The 16,452-nt window shown below is 38.2% G+C and overlaps 1 protein-coding gene across 3 annotated transcripts in view; it reads left to right on the top strand.

Annotated features, from left to right (window-relative positions):
- The window catches only part of SPIDR (scaffold protein involved in DNA repair), a 200,107-nt gene that overhangs the window by 78,472 nt on the left and 105,183 nt on the right, over positions 1 to 16,452 (top strand). For all 3 annotated transcript variants that reach the window (XM_027638539.1, XM_027638540.1, XM_027638541.1), the window contains exon 8: positions 64 to 283. In XM_027638539.1, the coding sequence (XP_027494340.1) occupies positions 64 to 283 (220 nt within the window). The remainder of the gene's footprint in view (positions 1 to 63; positions 284 to 16,452) is intronic.

Below are 16,452 nucleotides of genomic sequence, written 5' to 3' on the forward strand. Positions count from 1 at the left end.
CAGAATTTATTTCTCCTCATCCAGATTTTGCATTTTTATTTTTCATTTTCATTTACTTTCCAGATAAATCTGGTGTCTTAATTGTGAAGATCTTAGAAATATTTGAGGAGTGTACAATACAAGTTGCCATCTGCCAGCAGCTGGAACAGTCTCCTCCTACGCTTTCACCTGAGGATGCTGTCATCAATGCAGAAGAACCAATACTCAAAGTCCTCTTTACAAGAGAGACAGCAGCTCACCTCAAGAGCAGACCACAGGACGTCATCCACATCTATCCCCCATGGTGAGTAGGAAGAAAGGGCCATACTTGCTGTAGCACTGCAGAACAAAGTGAAGTTGATAGAATTCTGGCTGCATTGTTGCAAGAAAGACCTTGGGGGGTGAGGGGGAAGCATGGCTCCCTTGTGGTCATCTGTCTTTGGCAGCTAGAGGGATTTGACAGATATCTTAAAGATAGCTCAGATAACTAAATGTGTATCATAATGCCTGTAGTGTTGCTCAGGGCTTCAGTTGTGTTTTCACTAATATTTTCGTGTTTAGAGCTCTAGGAAGGCCTGAGCAATGTCTTATCAATGATAAGGCCAATAAAGTGCATACTTTCTGGAAGCAAAGTAGTTCAGGAATGCTCATCTGTTGCTGTGAGTATGGGTATAATATTTCAGGGGAAAAAGTCTGTATTAACTCTATAGCATTCAGTTCAGTTTTCAGTTCCCTGAATCCTTCTTCAGTGCAACCCTTTCTGGAATTCTTAAAAATGTTGGTCTACATTTGTGATTTTTTTCTGAATTGGTTTACTTACCTAAATTTTAAGGGGTAGCAAAAAGTGATGAGATTTCTAGTAAAGCAGCTAGTTCAAGGGAACTTTGAAGTGGGATTATTACTCCTCTTTTCACTCCTTTCCACTCAAATGATAAAAGAGGAAATATTTTTCTTATGTATTTCAGCATTCATTACCTGAGTTCAGCTACCTCTAGTGTTTGACCATATCCTTTTGCAAAATACTTTTTCCTGTTTTGCAAAAGCCTGTATCTGGTTTTTATCCTCATTGATAGCTGCAAATCTTTTTTGAGTTCCCCAATTTGTAATCTTTTGCTTCTAAAATGTTGTTTAACTCTTTTTGGATGCAATTCAGAAATTAAGGGAAGATACTTAATTTGTGGTTTATAATGGCTACAGATACAACTATTGATAGTTTAGATGTAAATAGATCAGTAGGGAAGGGAAATACAGTTTAATTCCTATTCTGATATAAGTCACTGCTGGGTTTTTTCCTTCCTCCCACCCTAAGGCTTTTAGTTCTAATTTACCTTTTTCTACAACAAACTTCTTTTTATGCTTTACATTTGCTTTTGTTTGCCTCTTGTTTTCTTCTTGTTTCTTGCTCTTACAAGCTTCTTAGTTCTGTTTTTCTCTTCAGATTTCCTCTGATGTTTTTAAACCTCAAGTCATTGTATTTATGCTGCTTTGTCCTTCTATGTAGACCTTAAGCTACACAAAGATTTTTGCACCAGATAAAGTGTTTTATTTAGAGTATGATTTGACTTCTTGTTTTCCTCCTTTTTTCTTTTCCTGAACAGTTACTGTAGTATACTTAGCATGTGTAAGTCTCAGACTGCTCCAGCTCGTTTCACGTCTGCTCTGGGAAGATGTAAATCTGCACTGATACAATTCTTTCCAGACTACAAACATCTGCAACTGTACTTGTGTAGTCTTCGCATTGTTTAAATTTAAAGATGTTCTGGACATAAAATTAATTCCTATATATATGTAAACTGAGATTTCTTGAGAAAATTTCATAGCTGTCTGTCTTTCCAGAAATACCACCTTTTATTTACTTTTTAATTTTGTTATTATTATTATTATTTTTTTATTATTATTTTTTTTTGGGGGGGGGGAATCTGCTTTTCATGTAGGAAAGAGTTATTTCATGAAACCAGAATATTTGGACAGGGGATACATCAGAGTTGCTCTCCTTACCTATATGACTCTCAAGGCACTTTTATAAAGACATCAGTTAGTAGTGGAAAAACTGCATTATACCTCATCTTTAGTCCTATTTTCTATCATTTCATAATTATCTTAATGTCAGTTGTCTCTTTTTTTACTCAACCAGAATTCAAAAGAAGTTGGGCTGGATACTGTTAAACTAAATCTACTGGAGGCGGAGAGGGGAGAGAGTGAGGGATGTTTTTGTTTTAGATTATAATTTGGCCCTTTTAGTTTACATTAATTGGAAATTGGACTTGTACACTTAATGAAAGTTTCCTGTATCATGGTTCCAAGCTTCTATTCTCTTAAACTCTTACTTAAGAGCTCTGAAAGCTGAAATGTAGTTTCTGTTACTCTGCATTGAATTTGTACTTCTGTTGTTCAAAACAAATACTGTTCATGTTAAAATGCTTGTCTGTCAATTCAAATGTGTGACTAGTGTAAAAACAAATTAACTAAATCCAACTCTGACATGTTGAAATAAGCATATTTATGTGTTTCATTGATATCACCAGTCAGAAGCAAAAGGGAACAAAAAAAAGTAGGTGCAAGGAGAGACAATATTTGAATGACCTGCATGGTTTTGGGACATATAGCACACTGTGTGTCATTGTCCTGCATTTTGAGACACTTGTATGGTAAGACAGAATAGGATGAGATGGGGTGTTTTGTAAGTGGTCTGCTTCTAGTCCTGTAAAGTAGTGTCCTGAGAGCAAAATTTCCCATTGTCTTTAAAATAAAACCCCAGAATTACACTCTGACTTTGGTTTTTACTCTATGACCAGGTAGCCAAGTGAGTAAAATGTGGACACACAGGCTGTTGGCTTCTGTATATGACTGTTTGTGAGCAAACTTTGAATGCATTGTTTTGGAGCCTTTGTAAAATTAGACTTTGCTTTTGTAACTGTATTTGTATGTGCTGTGAACTCAGTGCACAGCTTGGTATGTGAAACATCTCTAGCAGTAGACTTACATAAGTACTTTAGGAAGCAGTGTTTAGAGATGTGTTGATATACTTGTTGGTATTTGTTTGTATATGGGGTCCCATGAAACTTCAGTACTACAACCAGTACAATACAAGCAATTTAATTTAAAAAATAAAATATTGACAGGGAGCTGGTTATAAGAGTCTTACCAACCTGGACATTGCTCATGAGAGACATCCCACTGGCTTTTAGAGAATCTTTATGTCAGAGCAAGAATTTGCAGGACTGAACCCAGATTTCTTTATAACTAGATATGAATTTCTTCAGATCTAGTGTCTTAAGGCACATATTTACAATCTCGAATGAAAGGTATTTGATATGAGAGTTGTCATTTGCTATAGGGAAAACAACTGCATTAGGGTGATTAATTCTTTCAAACCAGAGTGTGTGGTGGAGGACAGAGCTCAGCTGCCTGTGCACTGAGACATCTGATGGGAGCCTGCTCTGATCTTGAGGCTATATGGAAGTATTAGTGCAGTGTTGTATCTAAATAAGGTCTATTAACTTGGACACATCACATGAAGATCGTTGTGCGGTTTGGGCTGGAGCTGGTTTGTGTCTGGCCAGCCAGGAACACAGCAGGCAAAAGAGCTCAGCCCTGCCTGCCCCTGCCTGTGTAGGCTTGCCTTGGGTTGTCTTTGCAGAACCTGAGCAATTCCTTGGATTAAGATTTTAAATGAACACCTCATAATTTTTTACAAACCGAATCTGAATCACTAAGTGTTTTTAACAGTTGGAAAAGAAAAAGTTTGTTACTGAGTTTAATTAAATTGATTACTAAGTCTTTATTCACTTTGCAAAAATACATATCCAGCAAAAAAAGTAAAGACTGTTACTGCAAAGACATGAGAGAATGGGAACAAAGGCTTCCACTGTTTTATTGGTGGTGATTTTATGGCTTCAACTTACCTGGGGTTTTTTGTTTGTTTAATTTTAAAAATTATAGAAATAATTTACCATACCTAACAGAAAGTGATAAGAGTTGGCATCTTTAGAGACTTCAGGATTCATTTTACTGCTGACAGCAAGGCTTGGGGATAGACAGTTTCCTTTAGATACTCCTGCCTCCTGCTCATAGATATACCTACTGTTGAATATTCAAGATAAATTAATATGAAGAAAATGGTACTGATTAGAATCCTTTTCCTTGCCATTAAATTTAACAGCTTTGAAAAGTTTTTCATGTATTTCTGAAGTTAAACCACTAGATGTATGTGATATTAATAGAGTTCTTGGCCATAGCAGTATAAAGCACAGATCACGTTTGATCTGGACAGACTCAGAGATTGATCCATACCTATTGAATGTGAATGTCTGGTATGAAGCCTTTAGTTCAGGAGGTTCACATGGTGCTGATAAGTGGAGGCTGAGATAGCATAAAGGGGACAGAACCACTTTGTGTTCTGTTCTTACACTGCCTGTAAACACTGGAGAAGACAGGCTCCTTGGCTGGATAGCCGCTATTCCCTGTGCAACTTCTCCGAGACAGTTTATTTTAAGAACTCGGTATGGCAAGTATATAAAACACTTAAATCTGTGACATCAACAAGCAACTTCAAAGTTGTTCTTTAGTTTCTCTTAACCTGTGAAACCACAGGGAGTCATAATTACTCAGCTTTGAAAGTGTTCCAGTGCCTGGAGAAAGTGTTTAATGGAGACTTTTCATTTCTATTTGGATAGCGCTAAATTTGGTTTCTCCTCAGTGAGATTTAGCAGAGTTTGAATTATTTACTGCCAAGAAGAGCTCCTACAAAACATTGCTGCAGAGTAGCTGATGTACAGGAATGAAACCTTATATCCCAAGTCCTTTAATGTAGGCCCATGATGGAAGTTGCTGTAGAAACATTCAAGCAAGCTCTGAGCAAATTCATGTACAAGAAGTAATCTGGCTTTGTGGATTTAGGTATTCTTCTACTTTAGAATTATCCTGGGTATGCTGTAGGCTGTTTTGTTGACTCAACAGTAGGATTTATGATAAATGGATATATTACTGTGATTTTTGTGTTGTCTTACTTAATACACTGTCTTACATTGCGTAGTCTTACATCATCCGTGTGAGCAACAACAGGACCAACACAGGACACTAACACAAAGTAGGTGTTTTGAGCTAGCATGGCTCATGTTAAAGAGTATTTGGATTCCATTTGATGAAGATAGAGACTTTTTATCACTGTTGTCTCACCAAACAAGGGAAGCATGTAAGAACATTGTTACAGAATACCTATCACAAGAAAGATCATGTGAAAGCAGGATCTATGCTCCACATATTAATGAAGTGCAGAAATGACCTCCTGCTGCTCTGTAAGGAAAGCATCTATCTCCTTTAAAATTTTCTCATTCCATAAAGGTAAAATACAAGTAAGAATTAAATTCATGTATAGAACATCTTTTGCATACATTCAGTTTCTCTGGTTACTCCGCAGAGAGGTTCATTCTTTGAATGCTTGATAGATCAGTTTTGTCCAAATGATCAGTGTTCACCATCTTCCTCTGATGAAATCTAGGCACTTCTGTATACACATATAAATATTCAAATGGCTGGAAAAGAGGGGGAGAAAAGATCACCAGTCAGATCCCTCCCATCAGGAAAGATGTTGGCTCTTCCTTAACATCTTCAAAGAAAGAATGTAACAATAGCAGAGCGGGAGAACCCTGATAAGAGGGATGAGACTCACTCAGAAGATAAAATTCTACAAAACTTCAGAGCTGTAAAGCCAGTGTGGGCACTATTTCTAAAGTACGTATGGGAATGGCCTTAGAGCCAAAGATCAGATCATATCATCTGATTGGAATTGCTTCTCAGAGATCATGCAGTTGTGAAAATTGAAGCTTTCAGAAGAAGCTGAAACAGCTACAGGTTTTTTTGCAAGTGTTTATTTTGTGTTTTGCTAGGATATAACTTTCCTAATGCAATCACTTCAAATGGGATGAGTTGTCTTTAGAGAACGGGAATACATACACTTTCTATGAACTGAAAGTTATCCCTAGCAAGCTTTTAATATAATTTCTTCAGTGCTTCTGTTGCTTTGTCTTTTTTGACAAGATAATCCTTAGGATTTCACTCATTTTGCTCTTTTAAAAAGTTTTGGGGTTTTTTTTCTATCCTCTCATGTAAAGGGAGAAAGTTGTATCTGTAGAGCTGCTTAGGTATATGCTATTTTACGTCTCTAGAACTAAAGAGATTAAGCCAGTAATGTTATTTGTGTTTGTTTACTTTGCATGTAGAAAATTGAAATAACACAATTTCTTGCTAATCAAATCAATGAATAGTGATGTTCCTTCGTAGGTGGATGACATAATTGGAAAAACACAGAATTACACAGCTTTGATTCCAAGAGGAGAACAAGTAATTTCCGCCATTTCTGTGATGTGCCACAACCACCTGAAGGAACAGATACCTGGTATTTCAGATGTGGGCTATGTCTAATAAACATAGTAACATAATCACACTTTTACAGTGAGAGACGTGTTTGTTTTTACAGCTATGGCATGGAGAGATGTATTATATGAATGCCATACACAAAATATTAGTACCCTGAAGAACAAAGATTAAAAACTGCTCTCTATAAAAGGGGTTTTCCACAGAGAAAAGAATGGAATCACGTTTGGGGAAGATAGCCTCAAGATTGTAGATACAGAGTTCTGTAGAAGATTAAAACTGGATTTTGAAACATGACTGCCTGTCTCTGGGCTAATAGCTGATGGTATCTTGACACAATGAAAAAGGGGAATTTCCACTGTACTGTATCAATGAAGTGCAAGGTTTTGTTGATACACTTGTTTGCTTTCGGCCAAATCAGAACGATCAGAAGCGAGTGGTGTGTTTGCAAAGCAGCAGCTTGGTTTTTAAATCATGGTTGAAACGCATTGTTGTCGGCACAAAAGCCTCCATCGGGGTATTATGGGTCCCCCTGCCCAGATGTGTGTCTGAACTGGGGACATGCAGTCAGTTGTTGTGCTCCTGGCTCACACAAGTGCCACAGGCTACCCCGGCAGCCTGCACGGAGCTTGCCTGAAAGGAACACTGCGTGTTCTCAGGAGGTAATTCCACGCTCTGGAGGGAGTGTCCACCAGCATGACTCTCTCCAATATGGGCTGTTTTGCTTGTAAGAATAAAGGAGTTGTAGAAAAGAGGCAGTGAATGTGAATAACCTGGTTTATACTAAGGGTGTGTTTTTCTGCATTTTTGTTAAATAATAGATACCATCCAAGTTGGATCCTACTGGAATGGTTGTAGTGTCCAGTTAATGGGAAAAATCTGAATCACCTCACCGTCGTGCTTACATGTTGAGGAATTAGCATACATTTGAGTACATGGCTTTTAAGAACAGAAGAGGGAAATTATGGTTTTGAACATCCATTCTTTATAGTCAGTGATGCTGTTTATGTTTGAATTCTTAAATTACTGGAAAAAAACATTCAGTGAGAATGAAAATGTCTTATAATATTCACAAAATATTCTTATCCTGAAAAATCTAATATTGCTTTGTTTTGTTTTGTTTTGTTTTTTAGTGAAAGGTCTGTACTTGAAACTTTCCAGCTTTTATAAGTGAGGAAATTCCAAGCATTTTGTAGTGACAGATACTGTTAGTGGGTAGTTGTCCACTGACGTCAAAAACAGAGGATGGTGAACAGCTTTGTTCAAGTCAACGAAAAATGTACGGTCTTGGATAAACTCTGTGTTAGCAACGGAGCTATCAATGATATATGAGCAGCTTCACATGAGTTCCCATGTGTATTCAATCCAATGCTAAATTCCAGATCTTGTTTAATGAGCAACTGATGGAGCCAAGACCTGGCACTGCAGTCTGCTTTATCCAGTCATGAAGGAAAAACAAGCTAAATAAGTTCAGATGAACAAGTTCAGAATTACTGCAGGGTTATTAAAAAGTTGTGATTTGTATTCCTCTGCTAATGTTTATGACTAACACATTTGGGACGTGTAAAACAATACTTAATTTGTAAAAAAACTATGTGCCAAAATTCCTGGAGTAGTTTAACCACTAAAGAGCAAGTTTTGATTGTGTGAATGGGTTTGTTTAAATGTTTAAGATTATCACTAACCAGCTAATTTTTTTTTTTAAATTTACATTTTGAAAAATTATGGTTTCTGCTTGTTGGATTGCTGTTCAGCACTGTCACTTTGTGAAATAAAATATATTTCCATAGCTCATCATGGAGAATCAATTTTCAAGTTCACCTCTTTATTTATCAGGTGTGATTTGCTACTATAATGGTAGGTGTGTAGCTAGAGTAAGATTTTTACATGCGGTTCTGTATGCAGTTTGAATACGCTGGATATTTTTTACTGCAGTGGGTTTTTGTGCTGAGGATGCTGGTGTCCTTAGGCAATTTTGTGTGGGCAAAGAGATGGATAAAGTGTGAGTTTGCCAGATAGTCCTGTCTGGTGATTCCTTACAACATGAAAGTATACTTTCTCAGACTCCTGCTCCTGAATGTGATATTAAGTGTAGGTAAGCAACAGTTAATTACTGTACTCCTGGCAGAAATAATAAATAAATCCCCAAGTATTTCAAAAGGGGAATGTTGCCTTCAAATATTTAAAAGATTTGGAATGTTGCTACCCAAAATGCAGTATTTAAAACATCTCAGCTATCCTGGGGGGTGGGGGCACGGGTCAGGGAAGTGAAGGGGGAGAAAAATTTTGCTGTTACTTCTACCAGGCAGATTACTTTTCTTTCAGTAAAAGCTCATGGAAAAAATGCCCGTGGTTTTATGTATTTTTGGCAGAAGAATGTACTTTGGTATATGAAACAGTTCAGCTGTGAAACATTCAGTGCAGCCTGTTGTGTGTTTGATGAAGCTTCTCTTCCTACAGTCTTCCGAGTCAACATTAACTGTGCAGATTGCAATGTATTACTTCTCCCTGACTGGTAGGCTCCTTTGACAGCTTCTTGAGATGTCTTGAAAAAATACTCCTCTAGTGAGTGTCCCAGTACAACTTTCTGGAACACAGAGTTTCTCCCAGCAGAAGTATCGGAACAGTATCTATAACATTCCAAGTAGTGTACAATCATTAATTTTACCTTTGAGGGATTCACTGTGTGTTTGGAAAGCCAAATCACTGATGTGGCTCCAAAAAAAAAAATCATACTTGGCAGTACGTGGAAAGGACATTTGTTGTGTGTATGGGGGTTTTTTTCGTTTTGGTTGGTTTTTTCCCTTTCTTTAACCTCATTGGACTTCTGAAATTTTATCTGTTGTCTCTCTCCTTGATAAAAGAGTTAAAGATAAAGAAACCTAGAGGACACTTCTGTGGATGTTTTTTGTCTTGATGGTTATCTTCCCCTTTCTTAAGTCTTGGATTTTTATTTTTTTTTTAGCAAGTGGTGCATATTTGCTGTAGAGCAGATTATGCAAAGCCCATCATCATAATCTTCCTGGGAAACATTGTCCATAGTCTCTGGTCCTTGGCTGGCTGGTGTAAAAAAGGAGACTGCAAGTCCACCTTGATGCTGCTGCTGCTGTTCACAGCATATCTGTTGGGGCAGAACAAGTCTGTCAGCTTGTTCAGCTCTAATACCTTGTAACTTGAACTGAGGCTGTGAAGAAATACCCCTGTCTCCATCTCTGAGGTATTGTTGGGACAGATGTTGAGGATCATAGCTACTCTGAAAAAAAGCTGGCAGAATATCTACAGTGCTGTGTGCACACACTGAAAGCACTGAACTTGAGAACACTTTAGATTCAGTATAAAACCATAAATTACATTGATTGTATTTGTGTTTTCATTTGTCTTCCCAGCATGGCACAACATGTCTGTCTTTTGTGTTTCCTGAAAACAAATTGCTCCTCCAAGCTGAGGTTCATTTTTTTAGAAAGTGGGCACTGCAACTATGTGAGATTTGTACATTGCATTTGTGCCTTAGCAAATACTGCTTGTCTTCTGGTTCCCTGAGCTTGTCATAAATATTAATTTAATAGGGTTGGTGCTGTTTTATGCATTGTGAATGTACAGACTGAGGAAGAGATACATTTTATTGATATGGGCTGCTGCTGGAACTTACATGGTTTGTAGGCTTAAAGGAGCCCAGATTTACAGTATATGTATATCACAATTGTTATTCAAATTATTTGAAGACTTTTTGTATAGTTCTTTATTATATTCCCAAATATTTCTTACCTTCTGTGTCTTACACAAAAAAAAATAAATTGCCTAGTATTTCCTTTGTCTTTTAGCAGTCTCCTTTGGCTTAGAGTTTGAGAAGTTCTGCATGAGGTGACTGTTTAATTTTGATGGGAGATATTTGACTCTAGGAGTTTGCTTTTGAATCGTGCTGTATAGCAGGGAGCTGTTTGCTAGCTATACTCAAAACCAAACCCATTTTAAAAACAAACATCAGCATACCACATTATCAACTTCTAGAACAGTCCACCTAAGTCTTGAGAATTGCCTTTGGTTGCAGGTCAGTTCAGTTTCCTGATTTTGGAGGACTGCTGCTCAGGAAGGGATGGAATCCTATTAGGTTTACTGGTTACCCTGAAATTGCCCTTAGCACCAGCTCAGCCTAGAGGAGAAAACAAGGGGAAGAAGTTATTTCCACAACCTAAATATAAATGGCACTTCTTTTTTTTGGGGGGGGGGGGGGGGGGCAAGGGGGAGGGAGCAACTTTTATATCTATGTATTTTTTAGATTAGACTATTTATAAAAGTATTCCCTTCCTGTGTGTTCCAGTCGTTCATGGGTTGGGATCCTTTACCTGTGATCACAAATCTTGTTCTTAGGCAAAGCCCACATATTGAAAACCGCCTTTCTGGAAGATGTCTGAGATTTGGAAAGGTGTGTAATCTTACATGTAAGGCCCTTCTACGCCTATTTAGATTAAACACCCATTTTCTAAATTAATACAGATATTACTTGTTTGCAGTGTTGACTTTTTTGAAGCTTTTCTTGGAAAGACTTTTCCTTATCCCACATGATCAGTTGCTTTGCAGTACTTCAGCTATGTCTAAGTAGAGCCATTTTCCATCCAGAATGTGGACTATATGTTCTGGTTAATATATCGAATTTATTATTAGTTGTAGTTTGTTTAACTGCTATCATAATGCTACTGCTTTATTAACTATACATGGACTGTGGACAACTGGGAGGAAAATACTCCCTGCAAGCTGTCAAGACAAAATCCAGCCTTTTAATGTTTAATCTTATCAGATGTTAAAACTTGTGTAAAATGCATATATTGGCATTTGTAAAGCCTCCATTAGGAACATGTGGAAGCCAGGGTAGTACATGTAGTACTACCACTCTTGAGTGAAACTGGGCACGTTGGTAACTGAATGCATTGGGGATGGAGTCTGGAATGAGATGCCCTCAGGTCTAGGCATAGGGAGAGCGAAACTCTCCTCCCCTTAACTTCTGCTTTGACTTTCCTCAGCTTCCTGAGCTATTTTGGATTTGACACGAGCAGTCATGCTGGTGATGCATTCAACACTATATTTTACGTGTGGTGAAGAATGAGTTCCCTCTGTTGCGTTTCCCTTCTGTGTGCCGCGCTCCTTATCCCTCCGTTGTACCAGACCGGTGGTTCTTGGGACTGTGCTGTACTCTGCATCAATTCAATCACAGAAAATAAAATATTGTAAGTCAGCAGTGTGGTTGCGCAGCGCGGCGGGGGGGGAAACACCTTCCTGAGCAGCATTTGCACAGCAGTCCCCGGGGCGGTGGGAGGCTGCCCGAGCCCCCGGGCGCAGATCCGTGCCCTTCCAGGCGGCTGCGGAAGGTGGCAATGTTGTCAGCAGGAGCTCAGGTAAAGCTGGTCTCGGGTGGCAGATCTGTCCGAGACAGCTGCCTCGCCTGTTTGTCCGCAGAAGGGGGGCATTTGTTCGGGTTCGTGCGCCATCCACTTTGGCGCAGCTTGTAATAACTCGGTGCGTTATCGCTGCTGAATGTGGGGATGCACGTAAGAGTCACAGCATTGCTCACACAACTTTTTTCTCTGCAACACCTCTCCGTGCTGGCTGCCATTGAACTCGCATGCTGACAGCCATCCCCCACCCGGGAGAGCGAAACTGATCTCTTTAAGTGAAGTTTCATTTCTGCAAAATACTCGTAAATGTTTCTGAAACCCAGTGTCATTTTCTGCCCCCTCCCCTGGGATATTTACAAACTTTGCTTCGAATTGAGCTTGCCAGGGGAGAAACCGAGAACTTCCCTGCATGCCACAGTTCTGTTAAGAGCTACCTCCTGGCTATGACAGGCTTTTAACCTGTTGAAAGCCTAACAGACCTGTTCCTGGGTTTGGTGGGGATGTTTTTCTTTTCATATTTCCACTAACTGCTTGAATTTTTAACTTCCTCAAATGATCCTCTCAAAGACTGTTGTGGCTTGTGATTTTTAATATTTTATTCTGTCTAATGCTAATTCTTCACCCTCGAGGGAAAATACAGAAGTTTTTGGTTTGTGTTATCCCATTCCTTTCCTTTTGACTCTCTTGATTCTGCTCTGGTAAATCCATCATTGAATTTAAATTATCATGGAACCTTTCAACATAACTTATTACTGGATTCGTCTCTTATTCCTTACCAAGCCTCTCTGATAAGATGTAATAGATTTTATCCATTTAGGAGGTCAAATGGGTAAAAAAAATAAAATATTCTTCATATACTTTACGGTAAGCAGAGAGCAAATTGGATGACATTACCTTGTAATCCCCCACCTTCCTACTTAACTTTATTTGCAAAACAGATGACAATTTTGTCGGACTTCTTATCTAGTTACTTGTTTTTCATAAGGTAGGAAGGCAGAGGTAATGTACCTAATACTTTTCAACTTCCGAGACTTTAAATAATCAATCTGTGAAGTTGTGTGTATGTGTCCCCCTTCCTGGCTGGTGTATTGGGTATGCCACTCCCTGCATTAAGTAGACACTGAAGGTTTCTAATACTGCTTTGGTCTCTTTTAAACAAAGATTGTTTGCTGGGTACCAAAATCTGTTTCTATGTGGATACTTTGCCTACCACCACTCTTTACTCTATTGTACAAATGCTCCAGTAGTTGTCCAGGAGAACCATAGATAATGACTCCTTAGTACTAAAAAAAATTAAAGACAGGCTTTCAGAAACCAGTTGGGATTTTGAGAAGTTTGGCAGAATCTGCTACATCCTGTCTCTCCAAATCAAATGGCAAGCCAGCAAAAGCTTTCTGTTTTGCTGTACTGTGTGGAAGAATTTTGCTTTTCAAAATTTAAACTGGAAAACAATCATCTCCAACTCCAAAGAGGAAACAATTTAAGATATGATAGATTATTACCACTGTAATTTTTGTAATTATTTCTTTTTGTAGTAATTGCAGTAACAATCTTCCTGCTTTAGGAATAAAGTGAAATACTTCACCTTGGGACTTTCTTTAAACACTGCTAAATAATGCAGTCTTACACTGTTGTGATAATAATTTGGCTGAGGCAAAAGCTTCATGATCATAAAATTTTCACATTAAAGGAAATAGATGCTACATGCAAATATTAAACATGGAAATAAACACATTTAGAATTTTGTTTTCTCTTTTCAAACCAAAGAGAAAGAGAGACTTCCCTGTGATTTCAGAGTATTGTTAACAAGCCCTCATAGCTATTAGGAGCCTAAAACAGTAAACAGCTTAGTAAAGACATAATTATATTAATAAACTTAACATCAAAATGGTTCTACAAATTTATGTACAGATGGTTCCATTTTACATGACAAAAGAAGTTTTCTGAAGTGCATTTGCCTAAAATAAAGGTTTTAACGGAACAGTGTAATGATTTGACCTCATCGCTGCAAATCCTTTTTTTGAATGCAAACATGAATACCAGGATAATTAACTGGGTAATTTACCCAAGCAGACAAAGTTCAAGTTCTGTAGGTAGGCATTGCTTTAAGTGCAGTTGGCATGCTGTCTCCTGCATACTGATGGGCTCTTGCTCAAGTGCATATTGTCTCTTAGTGCTAAGTCTCTTAGTCCTAGGGATAGTTCACCCTCAGGAAGTTTGGTTTAGATAAGTATCTGAATTTTTTTGGGTACCGAAATCTGGAATGCAGCAGCAAAATCTGATGAGCACAGGCTCTCATACCTGAGTCAGCAACAGGGCTGGATCCACTCCCGTTGTTCAGCACTTCCACTGCCAGGTCCAGCCAGCAGCAGAAAACAGAGACACATGAAAATTAAAACCAGAGGGAAGAGGAGGGACTGTACTTCAAAAAAGTATGGACAGGCTTCAAAACAGTTTGTGTAGGTTGTGTGCAAAAGTGAGGAGCTGTGAAGGAATTGACACCTTCTCCCAGTACAGCCTTCCAAAACTTTAGGGGCAGTTTGGTTCTCAGGAGGCTCTGCTTTTAGCCCTTTGTAGGCAGGGCTATGCATCATTAGCAGCTGGTGTCTGGGCTGTTTCACTTACCAGATGTAAAAGTGAACTATGAAATTAAGGAGGTTTTTTTCCCTGCTTCTGATCCTTTGCAGTTAACAGTATTTCAGGTGTCACAGAACACGCTGATATCAATTGACATTTTAGTCCTGGTGAAAAAATTATCCGCTCAAATGGCAGTCTAAGCAAGAAAGGTATAGAAAAGTAACCAGGAAAAGACAATTGATGTGTTTTTCTCTGGTCACTAACTCAATTTTCTGATTTCTTTTCCTCTGCACTCATTGTTTTCTAAAGCTTGCTACTCATGAATTAATCCCTTTTCTGTAAGTTCAAGGAAAGAAAGATGCTTCTCCCTCTAGAGCTTATGTAAACTGCTGTGGTTCTGCCACAGCAAATATCCATCACTGTGTTACTCTGTGTACATTTTTGATGAAAAAGAATCTTTTAATAAAGAATTTTTAGTCTTCAGAGACTGAATTTCCAAGCTAGTGTCTACTTCATCTGTGGAGGTCAAATCACTTGCCAGACTTTGCCAGGAGAAAGTTGGCTATGACTGAATGGCAGTGCATGCTTGGGACAAGGCTCCTGAGTTACAGGTTCTTGAGGCAGCCTCCTGAAACACACCTGAAGATTAATTCTGTGTACCATGCGTAGAAGGAAGTTCTCACTGTGATTTCATTTATGCTTTTGGCATCCCAATGTTATTCCTGGTGATAAAAGAATAACAGAATGAATAAGCAGCTAAAACACAAGAGGAAGGGAAGCTGAGAACACACCCCAGTTCTCATCACCTCTACGCTGTGCCTGTTCTAATCCCCCTCCAAACTTCAGTACTAGGGATGATTAAATAGTCAAACATTTTTAAATTTTCATCCTTCAGAAATTCTAACGTCTACTTTTCAGAAATGACCTAGTATGATTTGCATGTGTTTACATTTTGATAAGATAAAATTACTGAGAAAAAATCTGAAGGGGGAAAAAAGGAAAATTTTTAAATACCTAATATATAGCTGAAAAAACCTTGTGTATATCTATCTCTGCATGTAATATGAAATAGAAAATGGAGCAAAAATGTCTAGAACCAAAAGGTGTATAGTATTCTTCAATTGCTACAGGGCCATCTTAGCTTGTGCCTAATTTCAGAAGGTACTAAGGACGTTTCACTTTCTTTGCTATTTAGCTTAGGAAATTGACCAGTTCTACTGAGCCACTACTTATATTTTGTTTAGGGAATATAATATTTTTGTTACATTTCTTCTCTACTTCCATTTTTTTCGGTGATAGAAATGTCTTGTACTTTTTTCTCACTCTGTTGCAAAACATGAAAAAAAGGTATTATTTTTAATAGTCATATATACTGATGGCTGTCTGACATCAGTGAACTTCAGTTAAATTTGTATGTGTATATATAAAAGTACAAATCAGCTGGGTTTTTTAGTAGCCACTGGCTGCAATGGCTGCAGGAAGCTGACTAATGTTTTTCCAGGGCCCCGTCAAATTTTATGGAATAAAATTAATGAGTCTTGTTGTCACTTTCTCAACTATACCACTTTGTTTATATGATACGTCACTTGAATATTAGTGATCTCTGAAGAAGAGAGCAAAAAAGGTGATTTGGGGTTTTAGCTGGTCAGATGTGGCCAACTGGTGTAACCAACATTTGCAGGCTTCTCACCAGGAAAGCAGTGTGTTTACTTACCCTGTGGTTCTTCAGAGAGCAGGTTTCCTTAAAAAAGTGGTAGATGGCATGAGGTTGGCCAGAGGGCAGACACTTGTTTGACCTCTTGGTAACAAGTCCCTACATTAGGAGAAAACCCAAACCTGTTTTATTTCTTAATTTGCCACAAATGGAGTGAGAAGCTGAGGAACTGGGAGTTTTGTACTAATTTGAATCTTCATGCTTAGGACTTCAGGTGGACAGACAGTATAACCCTAACAGCTGATTAATTGCAATTAATATTGAAAGGGATGCAACTGTCTTGCTTAGTGTTTCCAGACCTTTATTTTTTCAGTGTGGTCAGTCAACATTGGGAGATTTATGTTTATTATGTAAATATTTGCGGGGAAATTGATATATGTGAATACTTTACTACTACTAGTCATATGCCTTAGCTAC

Source organism: Corapipo altera, unplaced genomic scaffold (assembly GCF_003945725.1).
Source record: "Corapipo altera isolate COAL_440 unplaced genomic scaffold, ASM394572v1 49, whole genome shotgun sequence".
NCBI classification, from domain to species: Eukaryota; Metazoa; Chordata; class Aves; order Passeriformes; family Pipridae; genus Corapipo; species Corapipo altera.